A 22,709-nucleotide genomic window follows, 5' to 3' on the forward strand; every position below is an offset into this window, starting at 1 on the left:
TTGGTTCTCACTGGACTTTGGCCTGGTCAACGGAGCTTCATTGTTGCTCTGTGTGAATTGATGATGTGTCTGAAAGCACGTCCAGCGCCCATCGTGGCTACGTGTCAAAGAGAGAATTGGTCATGGTGGATAAGCTGGGAAGCCTGTCTGCTATTAACTATCTTCTCCTTGGGGAGTTGCTGGTCCTGGAATTCAAGTCCAGTTGATGAAATTGATGGGTGGTAGAGAGTCAGGGTTCCTTCTGACTGGGCAAAGAAGCACCTTTCAAGTGTTGGCTCTCTCCTAATTAGCCAGGAGGAGAGCAACTGACCCTCTTCACCCCAGCATGGCGTCTTTTTTGGTAGCTCTTGCAGCTGATGTCCCCTTTGTGGTCCTCTTAGATTGTGAACGCCTTTGGGAGAGGGAATCGTCTCCTTTCTTTTGCTGTATGACTCACTTTGTGAACTTCCTTTTATGTTAAAGCCGTATATAAGTTATTTCTATACATCACCATCCTCCAAGGTTTGGGGAATAAAAAGAATTAAAGGATGAAGCACCTGTACTGTCAACATCAGCTCCTGTCCTTTGGCCTAGCTCAGGGCTGTGCAATGGGTCGATCCCGAGATTTTGGAAAGCGGTCTGTTTTGTTCACGGGGCAGAAGGGCCGGGTCTCATGCCTTTCCTGGTCAATGCATGCACAGAAGCAGGGTGGTAGACTGTCTTAGTGGCAATCCTGGCCCCATGTTACCTGGGACCAGGACTGTAAAATGCCCCCCCCACACACACATTGAGGAAAATACCTCTCCCCCTACCAGTTGCCTCTGGAGGCCTTCTTGGGACTGGAGAGGCCATGAATGGCCTCTCAGAAGACCTTCTAAGGCCCCTGCAAGACCTGAAAACATCACTTCCTGTTTTCTCTGAGACCCCAACCTCTCCCTGATGAACTAATTTTTTATTTGAATGGATTTTTGCAGGGAAAGGGCCTGCATAAATTCACCACCAGTGAGTGTGCATCTCTTAGTTTGGCAAGCGTTTGCCCCACCTCAGAAGCGAGAGGTGGTTGCAGATTCCTTTCTGATTTTGGAGGGTTCTCACAGGGTACTGAATGCTGTTGGAAGGTGGGGCCCCTAACATCCGGGGACATTTGAAACTGCTGCAATGGCAGTCTTTTCACCTCAGTCTTCTGCCTGTGCAAGTGAGACCCTTTGTTGTGGACATGACTTCAAACGGTGGTCCATGGTCAACGCATGCAAACCCAACTGGCAATGGAGAGAGCTTCAGTGGGAGATGGAGGGGGGTGAGGTCGGCCCCTATTAAACCCTCTGGCTTATCCACCCTGTCATTGCCCCCCACCTTCTTTTCCTGTTGTGCTGAGGGCAGCTTTTATCTGTCCTCTGTCCCCGACGTCCAGGTATTGATTTTCACGGCTAAGAAGAACCGATAATCGCCTCAAATTAATCCCCTAAACTCCTTTGGAAATATTTTGCATAATGCACCTCCAAGGTGGCATCTAGGCAGGGATAAGCCTTGGAAATTGATTGGTGCGGTGTTGTGCAGGGAGGGGTGGAACTGGGGCATGTGTGTCTCTGTGTGTGTGTGTGTGTGTGTGATGAAAACAAGCTGTGCCCTCACCTGAGCAGTTTTAAGTAGTTGCTCTGGTGCTTACCCGAGGATGATTCTGAGCTAGGTGAGCCTCAGGTCTGCCTTTGAAAGCCTTGAGCTGACCTCCTGAGGCCTGTGAAGAGATGGACAGAGGAGAGCAGCCAATGCAAATCCCGCCACCACCCTCTGCGCCGCCCTGTGAAATCCAGACCCAGACGCCCATCGACAGCATCTCCCTCTAATGACTTTTCTGTCATAAACTTTATCTGATTAAGCAGAGTGCTGGCCTGGAGATTAGTGCTCCCCCCATGCGCACACCCTGGACAGGCTCATCTAAGCATTTCCGTGGCACTCTTGGGCTGTTCCGGGAGGTGGGGAGCGATATTTAAAGAGAGGGGATTGCTTGGTAATTGGATGGATAATGCTCTGTCCCGTGGTCGCTGGTTAAAGTGGCCTTGAGCGAACACACGGCCATGTGCTGTGCCTGCGTTGCATCTCCGATGCGCAGAGCAAGGCCACCAGCCAGGTGAGTGTGAGCGGCGGTCAAACCCTTTCGGGCTTCGGTTGCTGGGAAATGTTTTCATGGCTTGGCATTCCTTGGAGCAGGGAGAGAAGGGCCAAAACGGGTGGAGGGTGCCGTTAGCTGGGAAAACTCAATGGGACCGCCCACTAAAGGGGTCTGCTAGTCCAGGCTTGTGGATCTGTTGTTGTGTTTTCTATTTAATGAATTCGCCACAGTGGTGCTTTGTCACCTGCAGGCTTCCAAATTCCAAAATGCTGGTGATTTTTTTTAAGTGGGGGGGGGGATTTCCTTGTATGCTAATTGAATGCCTATACTTAGTTAGTTAGTTGGCAACTTTCAGTCTCGAAAGACTCTGGTATCGCGCTCTGAAAGGTGGTTCTGGCACAGCGTCTAGCGTGGCTGAAAAGGCCGATTCGGGAGTGACAATCCCTTCCACACTGGGAGCAAGTGCAGTCTGTCCCTGGTCTGTCTCCCTGGCTATGGGCCTTCCTTCTTTGCCTCTTAGCCTCAGACCGTTGGCAAAGTGTCTCTTCAAACTGGGAAAGGCCATGCTGCACAGCCTGCCTCCAAGTGGGCCGCTCAGAGGCCAGGGTTTCCCACCTGTTGAGGTCCACTCCTAAGGCCTTCAGATCCCTCTTGCAGATGTCCTTGTATCGCAGCTGTGGTCTACCTGTAGGGCGCTTTCCTTGCACGAGTTCTCCATAGAGGAGATCCTTTGGGATCCGGCCATCATCCATTCTCACGACATGACCGAGCCAACACAGGCGTCTCTGTTTCAGTAGTGCATACATGCTAGGGATTCCAGCACATTCCAGGACTGTGTTTGGAACTTTGTCCTGCCAGGTGATGCCGAGAATACTTAAGAACTACCTAAGAATACCTGCGAACTTTAACTTATACTGCATACAATTTAAAAGACAAACTTGATGCTTTCCTTTTATGCTAAAGGCAAATGGGTCATACCTTGTCTTCTTGCCCTGCTGTGGGCTTCACCTGGGACTCTGGTAGGGCACAACCCAGACTAGATACTCAGATCCAGCAGAGCAGCTTGTCTGCATACACGTGTTTATCTAAGCATTTGTATCCCGCCTTTCAGCTGACAAGGCTGGCTTGCGTAAAAGTGGGAAATGGTTGCAACAGAAAAAGTTGTGGTGGTGGGGAAAATATGGTTGTGTTCCTATCTGAAGAAAGGCAAGAGCACCATTTAGCCTGGGATTGACTTGTTGGTTCTTTAACGCAACCATCGGGTAATTCAGGTTGTGTGCAACTTGGGACATGTGTTGCAGAACCTTAATTCATACAGGTACAAAGTTTAACTCTTGGTGTAATTGCATGGAGCGAATGAATGCAACTTGTGGCCACAATCTTGAGTACACTACTAGAGAGGAAACTCAGTTGCACTTAGTAGGGCTTACTTCTGACTAAACCTGCTTAGGGTGAACTGCCTGTTTATGTGTGTTCTCCCTGTGTGGATCAAGAAGTTTTCATACCAGGCTTTTCTTATAACTGGAAAATGAAAGGGTGGGAGTGTGGGCCACTCTGCAGAGCTCCCAAATTAAAAGGAGAAAACTGGAAGAGGGCCACGTCGTCGGAGAGGTCCTCAGAGGAATGCTTTGCTTTAAGGAAAAACAAGTGCGTTGTGTGTGAAGTGCAATGATGGTATATAATCAGACATGTGTGTGTTGCAGTGACTGTGCAACCTTGGCAGTGTTGGTGGCGCTTGTGGAAATGTCTGAGTGCCTCCAGTGCGTGGGGCATAGTCCTTTCGCTGTAAGTCACTGAATACGTCCCAGGCTTTTGACTATGACTGAGTGTGTTGTACCTCTGTGTGTGTATGTTGTACCTCTGTATGAAGGGTGGAGACGGACTGATACTAACAGAGCTGAAAGCAGTTTGAGGAGACGCTTCTCTTCCCATGATGTGCAAATGCCTCTGTCCCCTCTGATCAAGCAGGCTTTGCAGGTTTTTGACACACTCCGGAAACCTCTGAAACATGTTTGACCAGGAGGGAAGGAGTGAATAGCATGGAAAAATGCTGTTGGTGTCACAGCTGCAACCATTGCAAGAGTCGACAGAGCAAACATCCAGAGCCCCCATTTTCCCCACTTCTGTCTCTCCAGCCATCCCATTGGTCTTTCAGCCCATCCACATATTGCTTGTGTTTTGTTTTCCTTCATCCCCACTTGTCCAGATGTTGACTCTAAAAAGTGGGAAATAATGGATTTCAACCCAACGATAGGCAGGTCAGCAGGCCTTGAAATGTGTCATTTGACTTCTCTCTTCTTGTTTGGGTTTGGGCAGCCCATAGTGGGTGAGAACCTCATTGAGGGGCCCAGTGAAAGTTCTTTGTCGGGTGGGATCCTGGAGCTGTCACTGGGCTGGAGGGGCTTTCACCACACGGATCATCCCTGCATGCACACACTGGCCGCTTTAGGAGAGTTTGGGGAGTGCTGGGAGGAGACAGTGGGGTTTTGAGGGAATGCAGAGAGACGGGCGCTGTCTCAAGGGGTAGCTGGGACACCTGCCATAACGTGAAACCTTCCTCTTCTCTTCCGCAGCCGGGACAACGACCTCACCTCCTTCATCTCCAACCTCCACCAGAGTCGCCAGCTCGTTATGCCAGAGACCCAGAGCCGCTGCGAGTTCAAGAGAAGCAGTCTGGACGTTGGCTTGGGAGCAGCAGGTAAGGAGGGAGGCTGCCCACATGTGGCTGTGGCCATGACGAGGGGAGCGCAGGGGTGGTTTTCTGCTATCTGTGGCCTGATCTTTCCAGGAGCTGCCTTGTTTTTATCCTCCAATTCAGCGCCCTGTGTGTTAAAATGCACGCTCTGTCGGAGAAGCGAAACAGCCTGGGGTGTCAGTGGGGGGGAGGGGGGGGCTTAGCGAGCAGCGAAGCAGAAAAGACCTCACTTGGGTTTGTAATTGCATTAATCAGAAGCTTGTCGTGGCGCCTCCGTCCCTGCCAGGCCCCTTGCTTGAGTGGCTCGCTCGACTTTATATTGCGGTCTGACCTTTGTAGAGTTTAGCAGTCGCTGCCTTGTCTTGCTGTTGAGGGGGGGGGGGGGAGATTGAATGGCAGTCTGTGCCTCCTGCTGTTCCTTCCTCCTGTTGACGGCATCTGTGGGAAGGAGACGGGTCGGGATGTCTAAGGGGCGATTGCACATCAATCAACAAGTGAGGCTTTCAGGGGCGTCGCCGCTGTCGGCGGCTTTTATTTTTGCACGCAGCCAGCTGAACTGGTTCCGCGGAGAAGCAGGCCGCTGGGGAGAAAGGAGGCATCCAGATAAATAGGAAGGACCCAGAGGAGCAGGCAACCAGACACGGGGTGGGGGCAGCCCCAGGCTCAGAGGCAGCAAAGGGGGAAATCTGGACTTTCCAAAATGCAGTGCTGAAACCGTGAATTTCTTTGCTAAACGGCAATTCCTCAGCGGCTCCTTAAGGGAGGGATGCTTGTCACCTGCCTGAAAGGAGGCGATGGTACGGCCAGGGTTGTAGTAGCCCGTCATTGGGTCCCTCTAATCCTCGTAGTTGTTGACTTGTGTCGAGTACCTCTTCCTCTTTTCTGGGGGCTGGAACCACCAGTGGTATCCCAGCCCCAGGTTTTCCTGGATGAGACTGATTTATCTGGGTCCATTTCAGTCTGGTTTTTATTGGGTTTGGGGACAGAAGCTGCCTTGGTTCCCCTCCTGGATGACTTACGCTAGGGGGTAGGCAGGAGGAGTTTGACTCTATCGATTCTCCTGGTTGGCTCAGTAGGTTCCAGTTGCAACTGTCACTGTTTCTTTCTGTACGTCCAGGCAGAGGTGGGTGTTGGTGATGCTGTATTTAGGTGGCGATTCTCATTTCTCAAGGCTGAGATCCAGAAGGTGGAGTCAGGGGGCTTCTGCTTTTCCTTCTGGCCTTGAACTTGGGAGACTTTGCAAGATTCTATCTTGGCTCCTGTTCTCTTTTAGCGTCTTCCATGTGGTTGTCTGGAGTCCTTTGCTGCGGAGTCACTCAGTATGCAAATAACGCCCAGCTACATCTCACCTTTATCTGATCCAGGGGAGGAAGTGGGAAACCTGGGCTGGTGCCTGGCAACCATGTGGGACTGGATGGGGGAAGAAAGCTGAAGCATACTCCAGTGTAGACAGAAGCAGTTAGTTGGGTTAAGCGACCTGCCCTTGATAGGGTTAAGCTTCTCTTTAAAGCAGTGGTTTCCAACCCCCTGTCCCTTTAAGACAGGTTTGAAAACCAATGGAGAACCCCTAGGCAATGACACCCATCGCTTCCGGGTTCTCCCTGCAACTACCACCAGTGAATAGCTGGATGAACCAGGTAAGGGACCCTATTAAAACCTGATTCCTATCTCTCTGTAGTTGGTGATGGCAGCGAGGATAACCCGGAAGTGAAGGGTGCCATAACCTACGACCTCTTCTCCCTTAAGGGTAACACAGTACTTGGAGGGTTGTGGCCTCCCAGGTTGGAAAATGCTGTTTTAAAGAGGTTCGCAGTCTGGGGTGTTTCTCGACTTGGCCCTTCCTCTGGAGACCCAGTCTTGGCTGATACATCAGCTGCAGCTTTCTCCAGAGAGCTCTGATGATGCCCTGGTCTTCTCCGATCGCTGAACTACTATCGCTCTGTGCGGGGCTGCCCATGAAAAGCATTTGGAAACTCCAGTCGATGCAAAATGATGCAGCCAGGCTGTTAACCTGGACCGCTTGGTGGAATCGCATCACCCCAATTCTTCAAGAGTTGCATTGTTCGCCAGTGTGTGTCCGGGTTCGGTTCAAGGTGCTGGTTACGACCTTTAAAGGCCACGTGATTTGGACCTTGGACCAGCTCCTTCCATATGCTCTCATCCCCAACTCACGCCTTCCTCTGGGTACCTTTGCCCTCAGAGGCAAAATGTACATCCATCAGGAGCAGGGACTTTTTCATGGTGGCATCAACCTTGTGGAACACCCTTCCTAGTGAGGCTCAATTGGTCCATACTCCTGCATTCTTTCAGGAGACTGGTTAAAACCTGGCAGCTTTCGATGCAGGGTAAGGATTGTGTTGTTGGTGTTATTGTTGCGGTGACCATCAGTTTCAGTTTTATTTTCCCAGCTTAAGTCTATTGTTTTTTCTTTCCTGCTTTGTAATATGCCTTGGATTGACCTGTGGTGAGAAAGGTGGGATGAAGGTATTTTGGGTTTCTTTTTAAATAAAAATTTTCCCCCCTCCCCCCCCACACATATATTTTCAAAGAGAAAAGATGGGGGCTCAATTTAAACTACAAGTGCCACCTTCTGACACCCCACATTTTTAGCTTAATCATGGGGTATGGATGTGCGGCTTAGAATTTACATAGCCAGTCTTAAGAGGCCTGCTGCTTACTTCTGGGTTAAATGTTCAAGCCATGCATTTTTATAATTTAAAAAGTGTCTGGAAAAGCCCCTCAAAGAGATTAGGGAATTTGTTGCACAAGACATGATGGACAGCCACTAAAATAGACAATGGGGGGGGTTGTTTTGTTTTCAATGGGTAGGCAAATTCGGGAGGGGGTGGAGATCCACTGACAGCTGTCAGCCATGAATAACTAAAAGGGAGCCTCCATGTAGAGGGGCAGTCTACCTCTGAATCGCAGCTGCTCAGGGTAGGCCACACAGGAAGGCTGTCCCTTTCGTGACCTGCTTGAAAGCTTCTTGGGGTCACTGTTGGAAATGGAGCACTGAGAGGCTCTTTGTTGGCTCCATCAAGGTCATCCTTAGGGATTGGAGGTTCACAGTCTGAATTCAGGGGCTTGCTATGTATGCTCCAAGCATTTTTTTGTAGCGCGCATGTGTGTGTGTGTGTGTGTGTGTGTGTGTGTGTGTGTGTGGTGATGGCAGCAAGTGCAGTGGTAGTGTTCTTGTAGCAATGCTTGCTGCTGGAAAAGTTCAGGTTTCTGACAATCCAGACTGCCTTCAGCTCTCATTCCCCGTTTATTTGAATCTGTCCCCTCCCTGTTGATTGAATGATGCCCAAGGTGGCTGAATGCAACAATAATTCAAAAACATGCAGAAAACCCAGTTGCCTCCATCCGATGGCAGTGTGCTGAATACCAGCTGCTCAGGGTAGGCTTTTGATCCCCCCATCCATTAAGACCCCCCCCCTTCCCAGGAAAAACCTTCAGTACCATTCCATGTTTGCACTGAGCGGCCAAGCTGGGTGCCATTGCTTGCCTTTTCATTGAAGGTTGGATGCCCCACTCCTTCTCCAGCAAGGCAGGTTACAACTTGGCCTTTTTGCCTAGCCAGTGCTTGCAAGCATGGAAGCCGAGGGGCCGGCACTGATAAAATCTAATTGCCCCATCGATCTCGGAGCTGCCTTGGTTTGCCGCTTAATGATTGAGATATTCTCAACGTGTTTGATGCAATGCTATCTATATCTTGCTCTGCCCAGCCCACTGGGGACCAGAAGGTATTACAGGGATCTCTTAATCATGGAGCAGGGCTGTGTGTGCTGGGCCCACTGTCCCTCTCTGCTCCGCACCAAAAGATTTATTATAATCATCACCAGAGCTCTGCTTGGCTTCCTGCAGGCTGCCAAGACGGGTTCTGTGCCTTGTGTTTGGGGAAAGAGCCATGCAGTTAAGTTCCCTTAAATAGCATCTTACTGATAAAATCCATCTGAGGAGGCTAAATGGGCCACAACTGGGTAAATGTGAAGGCTGCATGCCACCCAGTTTTTTATAGTGATCTCGGAAGCTAAGCAGGGTCAGGCCTGGTTAGTACTTGGATGGGAGACCGCTTGGGAATACTAGGTGCTGTAGGCTTATACCATAGTCTTTCGAGACTGAAGGTTGCCAACCAACCAGGGATCCTCTGTCTTCATTTTTGTTTGTTCCAACGGAGCATGCTTCGCAGAAGTGTAGTATCAAGCAACCATGAGAATGAAACAGATTGTCAGGACACTTGAGTGCTTTGCAATGAATGGGAAAGCACTGAACGATGGCTGCAGAAGCTTCCATGGTTTACTGCTACCTGCGAATAGGAACTGTGGCTTGGGGGGTGGGATTGGCCTTGAGGCCTGGTTATCTGAAGGATCACCTCATCCACTATGGAGAGCCTACCTGTAAACTTAGGTTGGCTTTTGCCTCCTTCCAGTGTCCCTGCAGTAAAGAAGGTGGTGTCTGGGGATAGGATTTCTCAGTTGTGGTTCCTCTTTATGGAACGAACTCCCCAGAGAGACTTGCCTGGCATCTGCTCTTATGTCTCTTCTGTATCAGGCAAACACTTTTTTTGCTTTCCTAGAGTTAATCTGCACTGAAAATGGTCGCAATTGCTGCTGTTTTATCCTTGCTGTTTTAGCATTACTGTCTTTCTTGTGTTAGATGTCATGGGTCATTCAGAAGATATTTTTAGGTTAAAGGGAAGGATAGGAAGCAGTTGAATTTCACTTTGAAATGCCTCCCGTACTGGTTGTGTTGCCTGGGCAGAATTTGCTGCCCAAAGCGGGCATTGCTAGGTCTGCTAGCATAGCTCTCCCCTTGTTTAGTGGAAATTACCAGCACCTGTGTTGTAGTAGAGGGTGAAACAGTGTTGTAGCTAGAGGGGGTGCAAAGCATTAAGTTTTGCAGGAGCCCAAATGTGCCATGCAAGCGGCCCCTTCAAAGCCATGCTGGGCATTTGCCTCTGTTTTGCTCCCACCACCCGGAATGGCTCCGAAGGGGCCACTTGCATGGTGCGTTTGGGTGCATGCAAAACTTAGTGCTTGCACCCCCTCTGGCTATGCGACTGGGGTGAACGTTTGTGCTTAAATTAGGTATGAGGCCAAACCCTGCCCACTTTTGCGAGAAATAACAACAACAACAACAGTATTTATATACCGCTTTTCAACAAAAAGTTCACAAAGCGGTTTACAGAGAAAATCAAATATCTAATGGCTCCCTGTCCCAAAAGGGCTCACAATCTAAAAAGATGCAACACCAGCAGACAGCCACTAGAACAGACACTGCTGGGGTGAGGTGGGCCAGTTACTCTCCCCCTGCTAAATAAAAGAGGAGCACCCACTTGAAAAAGTGCCTCTTAACCAGTTGGCAGGGGTTAGCAGAAATGGCTCAAGCATTGCACAATGTAGCTGTTACACACTTTTGGGCATTGCTTTTGCCAGACTCTGAACTGTGGCCATCATCCTCGTAGACACAGTAACTTAGGCCATGCAAATATTGAAAGATTTTCTATCTTTAAAAGGCAACCAAGGTTCTATCCTTCATAGGTAGATGCAAGGAGAAACCTTGAACATTTGGTCCGCTTTTTGTCTTCTGGCAAAATGCTTAACCACTTGAAGGATGGGGGTTATCATAGTCACAGAGTGGATTCTTTTGACCTTCATTGAACCCCAACACCCTGCCCTTCTTTGACTGTTTGTCACCACCCCATCCTCTGTGGACCATCATTTACGGTATCTGGTCCAGGGCAAAGAAAAACAGTTAAAAGTTTTTTTTTCTCCGATTTTGCACTGCAAGATTCCAAAAGCCAAATCGGCAACCAGGGGAAAAAATTGCGGATTGACTTCATTTTATCCTCATTGCACAATCTTGTGGGTTTTTTCTCCTGGAATATCCTAATGGAGAACAATTCCTGTCTAGTTTAGTGACTTTTTTTCCCTCCTCCCCCCCCCCCCCACTTTTCTCCCACCCCAAATGGATCGGATAGATGTGAAGCTGACTCTATGAGGTGCTGCTCTCTTGCCACAAAGGGATTTTCTCTGTGTGCGAGAGGGAGGATGATAGCACAAGGCCCTTTTTAATCTTAATTGAGAGCGACACACAAAGGGATGAGTCGAGGAGCCGGGGCTGCCTGACAAAGGCATGGCAGCAAAGCCGGTGGTTTGTACATCAAACACAGACTTAGAGCCTCCCTGAGAAGCTTGCTGCGTGTCTGTAAACAAATCCAATCCTTTCTATCCAGTTTGGCTAATTCACTCTGCCAGGGCATGCAAAAGCGAGATGGGCGGTTGGCTGCCGCAGCGGTAGAGGGAGGAGGAGAAAGCTTATAGAGGCGATGCCTGTCAGAAGAAAATCTGGTTCTCTTGCATGTCCATCGGGGAATAATCGCAACCTTCTTGTAGTTTTTCATGAGTCATTTGGAAATTGCTGAAAATGCCTCCCCTTTATGATTGTCTTCTTTTTGTGGGGGACGGGTACTTTGGCAAAAACCTTTGCTTGTTTGAGTTGCCCTTGCTCTTCAGGTCATCCTTCTGCAGCCAGCTCTGATTGGCCGCACCGTCCCATTCACTGCAGGATCCTGATTGGGTGGAATCTACAAGTGTTTTGGGATCCACTGACTTTTGGGAAGTTACGGTGGAAAGCCAGTTCAGTTTTAGAAGACGGATGTCAATAAGGAATGTGATGGTATATGACTTGAGTATATCTGTGTTCCAGAATCTGGCCTGAACAGGAAATATTCATAGCCAAATCATGTTAGAAGAGACGAATGGGCTGCTTGAGGTTTTATCGGTCACTGCTTACACGCCTTTTATCGTACTATGTTTTGTTAGAAACAAATTTAAAGCTGTGGTTTTCGAGATGCTGAATGCTGCATTCTGTGCTTGTCATCATGGAAAGAGAGAAGAGGTGAAGCCCCATCTCTTGCCAGGGTTTTGGGTGTGTTCCAGCCCTGTACAATTCCATGTACAATTCCTGTACAATTCTGCCCATCACTCTGTTCATCTGCTCTGTGTTCTTCCACTGTGAGATGTTCAGCCGGGCATCAGAGTCTTTTTGGTTGCAGCCCACACTGTGGAATTCACTGCCCTGAAATCCTGTTTGGGCCCCCTCACTGTTCATTTCTCAACATCTGGAAAGACATTTTTGTTTGGCCCTCCATCTTATATCAGTGACCCGTGCTGGGTTGATTTCCTTGGCTGCTTTAGTCTTATTTGTTATTGTTGGTCATTTAATTGCATATTTTATGGTAACGTTTACTTCTTAATTATTCTGTTCCTTTGTTGTGAGCCACCCTTGTTGTTGGAAACCTTCAGTCTCGAAAGGCTATGGTATCGCGCTCTGAATGGTGGTTCTGGCACAGCGTCTAGTGTGGCTGAAAAGGCCGATTCGGGAGTGACCATCCCTTCCACACTGGGAGCAAGTGCAGTCTGTCCCTGGTCGGTCTCCCTGGCTATGGGCCTTCCTTCTTTGCCTCTTTGCCTCAGACTGTTGGCCAAGTGTCTCTTCAAACTGGGAAAGGCCATGCTGCACAGCCTGCCTCCAAGCGGGCCGCTCAGAGGCCAGGGTTTCCCACCTGTTGAGCCACCCTAGGGGCAGGGTATTTATATGTCAAAGAACAGGATAAGAATCCTTAAGTAGCCCCTTTATCTTCTGGGGCTACAGGAGACCGGAGATGAAACTGGGGTTTAGCGTAAGTGGCTTTCCCCATCTCTTTAAAACAAACAGCTTGTATTGAATTGCATCTCAGAGGGAAGATGCAGGGGAGGGCACCAGGACACAGGTTGTATCTTGCTGCCATGTGCGCGCCCTGAAGCATTTGTTGGGCTCCTGTGAGATACACAAAGCTGGAGTAGATGGGCCTATGGCCTGGTCCAGCAGGACTCTTCTTATGTTCTCATATGAAATTGAGCCAGAAAGCAGTACCAGCTATAGTAGGCAGTTGTTGCCGTTCGGAGCGGCCCTTTGTTGGGGTTCAGGACTGGAGGCTCAGGACTGCACCCTGCACTGTGCTGCTGTCAGGATGACAAGGCGGGCACAAGACCTCCCAATGCTGGAGGCAGTGCACCAAATGCCTCCCCTCTTGAGTTGCAGTGCCTGGGTGCGCCAGCTTCCCTCTTACCCGGAGGCATGCCTCAAGTTCTCCGTCCACTCTCTGGATTTGGAAAGTGGAATGTGAACAGAGCAGAAGTGTGGATGGGGTGTGTGTGTGTGCGTGTGGAGTGGTGGGCTAGAGTGTCTCCTGTGTCCTAGCCACAGTTCTCTTCTCCAGATCCAGGAAGCAAGATGAGGCCCTGACAAGAACTGCCCCCTTCCTAAAATTGCAGTCTGCTCAGGATGGGAAGCTGCTGTTGACATCATAGCTGTGCTCCGCCTGTTAAGAAAGGAAAATGGTTTTCTAGCGCTGGATGTCATCCTGACTCTTATTAAGCCATTTCTGCCCTACGTTGCATATACTCAGCAGGGATCAAATGTAACAGCTGCAGCCTCTTCTTACAGGTCTCTCTCAGGCAGATTAGCAAAAGTGCCAGAAGTGCACAGAGTTGATTTACATCCCCTCTGGATCTCCCCCTCCCCATCCTGTGTCTGGTAATCCAGCACAGGCTGTAGTTTGGCCCCTGTTGTTGCTGTTGGAGGGTGGGGGGCAGGAATTGAATTATTGCTGCTTTTTAACTTGCATGAACTCGCTCTTTCTCTCCCCCCCACCCCCATGCTGTGTCTGGAGCAGTGTGTAATACCCCATTTCCTACTCAAAGTTTCTCCCAATTGCATGTTCTGTCTTCCTCAGCTCATGTGCAAAGTCTTCCCCCTTCCCTTCACTTTGCAGAGTTAGCTGTGCTGCACCACTATTTAATGCTAACCGTGGTTAAGCGAACCATGGTTAGCATTATGTTTTGTGCAGGCATAAGACTTATATCATGGTTAACTTCCAAATGGGAAGAGAGAGAGAGAGGAATTTTTTTTTCCCCCAGCAGGAATGGGAGGAGGGAAGCTTGCAAGCCTGCATTGTGATCTTAACCTCCTTCTAACCATGGTTCAGGAACATCTGCACTGAGCCTCAGAAGTCATATACAGTATTGCTGATTTTGTTTTTTAAAGCACCATTATACATCTGAAATGTTTTCAGTTGCCCTAGTGTGTGGCCGTTGTCGACCTCACGGTCCATCACTCCCATTGCACTTTATTGACCACAGATGCTTTCTGTTGCTGGTTACCTTGACTCAAGCTTTACCAGGAAGAGGGGATCCCAGACATGTTCAAGGCCCCACTTGGTGGGCTTCCAAGTGTTTAGCGGTCTCCTGGCCCACTGCCCTGTCCTTTTATCTGTATTGGCTTCACACTCTTGCATTGCGGGTGTTTTATCTCATTGAATACCAAAAACATAGGCTGGGAGTTGAGTCAAGGGTTGAAGTCCATGGAGGCTGGAGGGAGGGATGTAAGGGTTAAGCCGGTGATGTGGCCGCAGCTCATAAATTAACCAGGGGACCTGCCTCCTTCTCTCTCCCTCACTCCCCCTGCTTGCTGCAAAAGTAGGTATCGAACACGGCTGCCAGAACGACTTGTTCTTCGCTAATGCTATGCTCTCTCCAGCAGCGGGAAACTAATTGGCCAGGGAGCAGCTGCGTCCCAGGGTGGGGGGGGAGAGCCCAACCAATTAAGAACTCAGGGGAGTTTTTGCAGTGCAAATCACCCCCCTTTCAATTTCCCACTCACTTGCTTTTCTCATCCCCCCTTCCTTTCTCTGCTTCACACTTCATGCCTGGAATTCTGTGCTTTCTTCCCCCTTTCCCACATCTCACGTTTTCCCCACCCTCGTTTTGTGTCTTCTCCTCTTCCTTCTTAGGGCTGATTTGCAACAGAGCTAAGCCGAAAGTCCTCTGGGTCAAATTTCTCTCCCAAAGTGCCCTTCGCAAAGAGGATCTGTATGAAGTGTGGCGTGGAGGTGCATTCTGGGGAGATCATGGCAGCTGACGGGGGAAACCTTGTGTTGCTGGGAGGAGAGTTGCTTGCCCGTCCCTGGAAAATTGCCACAATGGCTTTTAAGTTAAATATTTACATCTTTGATGCGGACACCAACACTAAAACAAAACTCGTTCCAGGTAATTGGTATGCCATAATTAATGCACAAAGGCTCATGCCTGCCCCTCTCCTGTTTTAAATGGTTATATTTTTCTTTTTCACGCTACCCTTCCTCCAAGGATCTTCACATGATGTGCACAGTTCTTTCTGCCCCCATGTGAGGCACAGTAAGCTGAGCAAGATCACTCAGTGAGTGTCATGCCCATGTGAATATTTGCTTCTGGGTTTCCCTAGCCTTTGACCAGCAGTCTCACTGCCACGCCACATTGGCTGTCCAATGCCAGTGCCTGAATGTGTATGCCAGGCGGTATCTGTTCTGGCGAGCAAAGTGCATAGGCCCTCCATCTAGAATGCCAACGCCCTCCCTCAGAGGCCTTCATTTTGATTCCCCTCCACTGGAGTTCCCAGTTGCTCGTACATGACTTCCTTCCCTTGTCTTCCTTTTCTGCTAGCATTGCCCCCCTCACGTGTGTGATTCCCATGACCATTGCTGAGCTGAAAGTATCATCAAGAATCTTATCTTTTTCACGTTCACCAGACGAAAGAGGGGTCTTGTGAACACATCCAGACTACCCTTCTGTGGAAGCAGCGTGGCTGCACAGCTCTAATTGAAGCCCTGTGCAGCTTCCCTCTTGGTGCACTGAAGCTCGATGATGATGATGATGATGATGTCATCGCCTAGCACTCCATCACACACAGCAACCATGGGGCTCCAGACATTCTGGGGAGAAATTAGAGGGCACATTGGTCCATATCCTTAGGACACAACACCATCTGACCTGAAGATTGCTAGAAAACAACCATAAAAAGTTTCACCAGGTTGTTCTGCTGCATTAACCGAGGGGAAATCTCACCTTGTGGTGTCTTTTCCACCTTGGACATGTAAATAGGTCCCCTCCGGCCTGCTTTTTAAGTGCATTCTGTCCATTTCCCTTGCTCCCCTCCCCCTTTGCCTACTCTTTGCCGCCCTCGCTCTGCCTTTGAGCTCCTTGGGAAGAAGACAATTTGAAGGCTTTCCGCTCCGCGTTCAGCCCAAGAGGTTCTTTTTCCCTCAAGCCAATCAATGGCAGCCTTTTCGGCCCCGGTGGGGCTTGGCAAACACGAGATCAATAAGTTATTAGCACCATTCTGTCAGCTGTAATGTGGAGATTGATCGGGGCTGGGGCTCCCGCACGCAGCTTGGCACTTCCCCGGCCTGATAAAGATGACAGATTAAGGGAATAAGAAAAAGGAATTAAGGAGTCTGGCTGTCAAAGCCTGTCACCGGCCGGTGGGGGCTGAATGAGTGCAGTCGGACGTTTAAGCGACGCTGAGGGCACGGCTCCTGTGGCAGCTCCCTGTGAAACCGCTATCTCTTCACGGCTGCCTTCAGAGCAGCGCAAAGAGGCCAAGGCCCTGACAAATGAAATGGTAACGGTCGCCAAGAAACTATCAGACCTAGTCGCCAAGGATGCGCCGGTGTGGCGGCATAGGCCTTGCGTGTCGCCATGGAGATGGAGAATGGGCCCCAGGCTGGGTTTCCAGTCAGGGAAGCTTGAGGGGCACTTCTCTAGCATAATGTGCCAAGACCACCTGGTGCTTGCTTGCAAATGGCCGCTTGTTTGGTCACCTGGGATGAGTAAAAATGGCCTCCGGATGACCAGGCAGGGAAACTTTTTGGCCAACTGGCAGCGTGTTGAATTCTCTTTCATTTAGCGTCGTGGACGTACTTCAAATGCATGGAACACAGTGCCATCAACGCTGGGTCCTGTGTGCCAGTGCTCTTTCTTGGTTTCCACCATGGTTAAGAGTTCAACTTGCCACCACGGTCATGCATTCTCTACCACGTATGAATTTCTCCCTCCTATTTCTGGTTGCTGTGAATGTTGCAACAGCCATAGTGCAGTGTTAATGCTTTGCTTCCAGAGGTGGAAGGTGGCCTGCGACCCATGGTGACCATGAACACGGACGTAGGTACAGTGCTGCACCATGGTTATCTCCAAAATGGAAACTGAGGGGGGAAATTTGTTTGTCAGGGAGGTGGAGGGAGCACGCAAGTCTGTGATGTACAGAGCGGAGGCTGTATCAGCAGACCCCGTATTTGCTGTTTCATTTATCCATGGATCAGGTCTGTGGGGCCCCCGTATCCTCCATGCGCTCCCTTTCCAGAGATGAGGGGAGTTCTGCTCCCCTCGCCTCTGGAGGGTCTTCTGAGCCTGGCAGAGGCCGTGCGCAGAAGATTACACTAAAAAAAAAAAAGTGACTTCCATTTTTTTTTTTAAACCAGAAGTGACATGGAAATAACTTTTTTTTAAAAAATCTAATCATCATTTTGAACACAGCAGAGGATGTGGGGAGACACATGCAGCCTCTGCTAGTCTCAGAGGACCCCCTGGAGCACAGCTCCCCTCACCTCCAGAGTTTGGGGGGCATTCCTGCGTATCTGCAACTTCAGCAATCTGCGGGAGGTTCCAGAATGGAACCCCCATAGATATGAGGGCACACCTGTACTCAGGTCACCTAACCAGACCTTTAGTCTGAGTGTACCTGAGGACTAATAACCTTTGTGTATCTGTTGTTATTGTATCACCGGGCCATGAGAATTGACTACAAGGTCCTGCTGAAGGAAAGGAACCTGTCAGAACCTGTCATCTTAGCCCCTATGATTAAATTGACACCCAAGTTTGAGACCAATAGTGGCAAATTGGGAGCTGGCCTTGGAAATGAGTGGCCTTGGCCGTCGGCACAAATTCCTCACTTTCCTTGTGAGCCTTCTCTGCGGATGTATATGCTAACCATGGTTAATGCTGCCCAGAGTTCCCATCATAATCAGGATATCGGCTGAGTTTGTAAATCCTGTTCACCACGGTTAACATTACCTCTGCACTGGATCTTTTTCTTTACTGCTGGGGAGAAAATGTGAATCAGTGGCTAGAACATTGAACTCAGTCCTGGAAGACCTGGTTCAAATTCCTCTCTCAGGCGACAATCCTATCCACACTTTCCTGGGAGTAAGCCCCATTGACTATAATAGAACTTACTTCTGAGTAGTCATGCATAGGATTGGGCTGTCAGTCATCATGCTTATTGAGTGACCCTTGGCTAGTCAGTCTCCAGCCTAACCTATCTCGGAGGGTTGGTGCAAAGATAAAAGGGGAAGGGGCTCATGCATAGTGTCTTGAGCTCCTTAGGGGTAGGGTATGATAAAAATTATAATGTTGGGTGTAATAAAAATATGACATTGGAATGAGAGCGACCCCCACACTCAGCATGTACTTAACCTGAAAGATTATTTGTGGTCCTCTTCGAGGAACGGCTGGGCTGGTTTACCATACTATGAATTTTTATCACTTTTTAATGTCCCGGTATGTGCTGTAAAAATGGTGCTCACAGGGCATGACTGCACGCCTCTTCTTGTAAGCAACCTTAGTACAGGTGAACCCTGTAGATGGCTCTATGGCAACATCCGTCCTCCCTCTGCCACGTTTTTCAGAAGTGCCTTTGGGGAGGCATCCCAAATTCATCTGTGTAATTGAATTTAGCCCTTGGAATGAGACAGTCGGGGCTCCCCCCCCCCCGGAATGCTGAATGTTCACAGACCTAATTCAGCTACGCCATCAATGCTGGGTCCTGTGTGCTTGTACTTTGCCTGGGAGCAAATGTGTCCCCCTCAAGCGGAACTGGGACTGTGGCAGAGGCAAAGGGACCCTTTAACCTTTTTCCACTGCTTATTCGGCACGGAAGGGGGCTGCCTCTACCACCAGCACTTGGGATGACTTGCCTGCCCTCGACCGGGCCAGGTGTTCAGGTCCTTGATCTGTAGCAGCTCAGGTGTAGAAGTGAACTTGTCTTACAGGGTGCAGTTGCCTGGGTGTAGTCCACCCCTTCCATGAGCCACCGCATCATACTGACTCGAGAACTTGGTGGACTCTGGGGGGTTCGAGTAAAAAAAAATGAAGCAGGTCTCACAGTCTGCAGGCTGCCCAACACCAGGGCCTAGGAGAGGGGGGTAAAGGGGGTAATTTGTACCCAGGGTCAAAACCCAGGTGTACCCAGGCCACACCTGGAGTATTGTGTCCAGTTCTGGTCAAAAAGGACATAGTGGAAATGGAAAAGGTGCAAAAGAGAGCTACTAAGATGATTACGGGGCTGGGGCACCTTCCTTATGAGGAAAGGCTGTGGCGTTTGGGGCTCTTCAGTCTAGAAAAGAGGCGCCTGAGGGGGGACATGATTGAGACATACAAAATTATGCAGGGGATGGACAGAGTGGATAGAGAGATGCTCTTTACACTCTCACATAACACCAGAAGCAGGGGACATCCACTAAAATTGAGTGTTGGGAGAGTTAGGACAGACAAAAGAAAATATTTCTTTACTCAGCGTGTGGTTGGTCTGTGGAACTCTTTGCCACAGGATGTGGTGATGGCGACTGGCCTGGATGCCTTTAAAAGGGGATTGGACAAGTTTCTGGAGGAAAAATCCATTACGGGGTACAAGCCATGATATGTATGCGCAACCTCCTGATTTTAGAAATGGGTTATGTCAGAATGCCAGATGCAAGGGAGGGCACCAGGATGAGGTCTCTTGTTATCTGGTGTACTCCCTGGGGCATTGGTGGGCCGCTGTGAGATACAGGAAGCTGGACTAGATGGGCCTATGGCCTGATCCAGTGGGGCTGTTCTTATGTTCTTAACTACAATTCCCAGGAAGCCTTGCAGGTCTCTTGTTACCTGGTGTGCTCCCTGGGGCATTTGGTGGGCCGCTGTGAGATACAGGAAGCTGGACTAGATGGTCCTCTGGCCTGATCCAGTGGGGCTGTTCTTATGTTCTTAACTACAATTCCCAGGAAGCCTTGCAGGTCTCTTGTTATCTGGTGTGCTCCCTGGGGCATTGGTGGGCCGCTGTGAGACACAGGAAGCTGGACTAGATGGGCCTATGGCCTGATCCAGTGGGGCTGTTCTTATGTTCTTAACTACAATTCCCAGGAGGCCTTGCAGGTCTTCTTGTTATCTGGTGTGCTCCCTGGGGCATTTGGTGGGCCGCTTTGAGATACAGGAAGCTGGACTAGATGGGCCTATGGCCTGATCCAGTGGGGCTGTTCTTATGTTCTTAACTACAATTCCCAGGAAGCCTTGCAGGTCTCTTGTTATCTGGTGTGCTCCCTGGGGCATTGGTGGGCCGCTGTGAGACACAGGAAGCTGGACTAGATGGGCCTATGGCCTGATCCAGTGTGGCTGTTCTTATGTAAAAAGGGAGCCCAGGAATTTCCAATGGAGGGAGCCCAAAAATTTCCTGGAAGATTACATTTTCCTATCTACTCAGACTTTTATTCCACACGGGATGCTGGGGACACTACCACGAGGTTGCGGCTGCAGCTATTGGCAAGCCATATATGCTGGACCAAGGAATGCATCCATGACACTCCTTAATGCAGTGTCAAATCTGGGAGGAAGCTGGCCTGCTACAATAACTCCTTGGCTTGTGGATCTTCTTACCATGAAGGAGCGTACAGGAGCCCAGGGACACAGCTGTGGGGCTACAGCTGCTGCAGAAGCACATTTTGGTATGCACAGGACACTTTCTATTCTAGTGCGAATCTAAATATAATGATACTAATTTTCTGCATGGTTTCCTATATTTAAAAGATTTTAGAGAGGAGTGTGTTCCCCCCCCCATATTACTGTATCTAGCTGCTGATGCCACGTGGGTGGGTAGACCTGGGCTCCAAAGACTTTTCCAGCTGTCTCCACCCTCCCCTTACCCTGTTTCGCCCCTCCCTACTCCCATTTTGCTCACCCATCATCACCCTCCCCTGCTCTAGTTCACACACACCCTTTGCAGAAGGGCCCCAAAGAAACTTCATACCCCCCCCCCCATAAAATTCCTCTCAGAGACCCTGCCCACCACCCGTCCAAATCCAAATCAGGCCTTTGTTCTGGTTTTAAGGCTCCTTGATGGGAAACTTTGGAAGCAAAAACCCTGCTTATTGGTGGGGTGGCATCTTGCACAGGATCAGGAAGCAGGAGCGTCTGTGGGGGCTGGGATGAATGTGCCGAGGAAAGGCAAGCTGGACTGAGTGGGCTGAAGCGGGCAGTTGCGGCTGTCGCGGCTGTCGCGGTCAGGAGGCATGGGGTGGTCGAATGGAGGAGAGGCAGTGAACTTGGAGGAGGCTCCAGAAGGAGGAGTCGGTGGAGGAGGTGAACTGGGGCTGGGAGAGAAAAGGAGGAAGAGCCGGAGCTGTTTTGCAGGCTGCAGATGGTGCAGGGGGGTCAGGGAGTCTGGCGAGGGGGGCCGCGCATTGTCCGTTGATTTAAATCAGCCAGTTAGATCTCGGCCTGCAGGTCTCCCGACTGCAGTGGTGCTTCCCCCACTGCCCCCTGGCACCCGTCTCGCTGCCCTCTGTTTAAATTACACCCTGTAATTCCCATGACCTTTCACCTCGCCTTCCTTTTGTTCTGCTGCTTCCCTCTGGCAAAGGGCAGCGCGGAGCAGTGGAAAGGTCACATGTGGCCGCTTGCAACCAGCTGAGCACCTTTCACCTGCCACCGCTTGTGTTTGGAGTTGCTTGCTGATGGTTGGGAGGGCGGCAAGCGAGGCTGCTCGTGAAGGGGGGGGCAGCTTCATTGCCAGGGTGAGGTTCCTGGGGGCTGAGCAAGCTTGTTGTGTGTGTTGTGGCGATGGACAGAGCAGCTGGGCCTGTCCTGGGAGCAGGTTCCTGCATTCCTCTTCTGTGGCTGTGGAGTCCGTGCTTGCAAGAGGGTGGCAGCAACACGGCAGGATTTCAAACTGCACACGCTTGACTGGGTGTCATATGACTTAAGCAGTGGTTGTCCATTTGATTCCCAGGCTGTGTGGAGGTAGTCCCATTTTTTTTGCAGTGTGTGGCACTATGTTGCAGAGAGGTGGTTTTCTGAGTGGCAGATTCAGACCAAAGGAGAAATAAGGGGGGAAGGAGGGTGTGGGAGATCTTTGGGTGGTTGAGGTGGTGGAGATGGGTGAGTGAAGGTCACAGGATGTCTCAGTATATGAAGCTGACAGCTTAGAGTGCAGTGGTGGTTGGTCCCTGCACACTTCAGAGGTTGTGTTGTCACTCCAGGGTTGTCCAGGAAAACCGCAGTGAACCTCGGTTCTGTAGAACTAGTTCACTGAATCGGCCCTGATGCCAAACTGGCACACGGGTCACTGTTCAAAAGTGGTGTTCAGATGGAATCTCAAGAAGATGTAGCTTCATTAAATGAGAGAGAGAGAGAGAGCATTTAGAGCACCCCTAAGCAATCTTGTCCTTCACTGAAGAAGGGCTCTGCATTGTCCATAAATTAGCATACTCTCACGTGGTAGAAATTGTTCCACCCAAAGAGAGCACTACGTATTTATGATTACTCTAGCAATCTCTGTCTCTTTAGAACGAAACTGTTGTCCGTACTTTAAGGTGAGGTTATACCTATTCCTGAGTGACCCCCAAAGCGAAACAGGTTGAATTTTCAAGATGGGCGATGTCTTTGAGCAAGTACACTGTACTGGGCTGAATGCGTATCATGCTTTGGGGGGAGGGAGAAGAAATTCAAGACTATACGAGGAAAAAGCTGTGCATAAATTATGTAAATTGAGCAAGTATGCATAAAAAGGTAGATTTGTGCACAATCCATTTGCTGGTCAAGGGGAGGGGCAATAAAAAACCCTGCCTACTCACCCACGGAAACCTCCTCCAGCTTCCTGCCTTGCATTCTGAGGTTTTGACAACCAATGAGGACTTGAAACTTGCTTTTTTCTTTTGAATGAAAGCTGCAGAAAGTAGAACTCTGCACCCAGTATGGCATTCTGAGCTGTTTATGTTCCCCTGGCTGCTGCAGAAGTGCAACATAGGCAGCCACCCAC

At 49.8% G+C, this 22,709-nt stretch overlaps 1 protein-coding gene across 1 annotated transcript in view; it reads left to right on the forward strand.

Moving 5' to 3' along the window:
- Nucleotides 1–22,709, forward strand: part of SAMD11 (sterile alpha motif domain containing 11) — a 173,534-nt gene that overhangs the window by 92,003 nt on the left and 58,822 nt on the right. Inside the window, exon 5 of the mRNA XM_066636968.1 lies at nt 4,663–4,787. Coding sequence (XP_066493065.1) covers nt 4,663–4,787 — 125 coding nt within the window. The remainder of the gene's footprint in view (nt 1–4,662; nt 4,788–22,709) is intronic.

This window comes from Tiliqua scincoides, chromosome 9 (genome assembly GCF_035046505.1).
Source record: "Tiliqua scincoides isolate rTilSci1 chromosome 9, rTilSci1.hap2, whole genome shotgun sequence".
NCBI lineage: Eukaryota > Metazoa > Chordata > Lepidosauria > Squamata > Scincidae > Tiliqua > Tiliqua scincoides.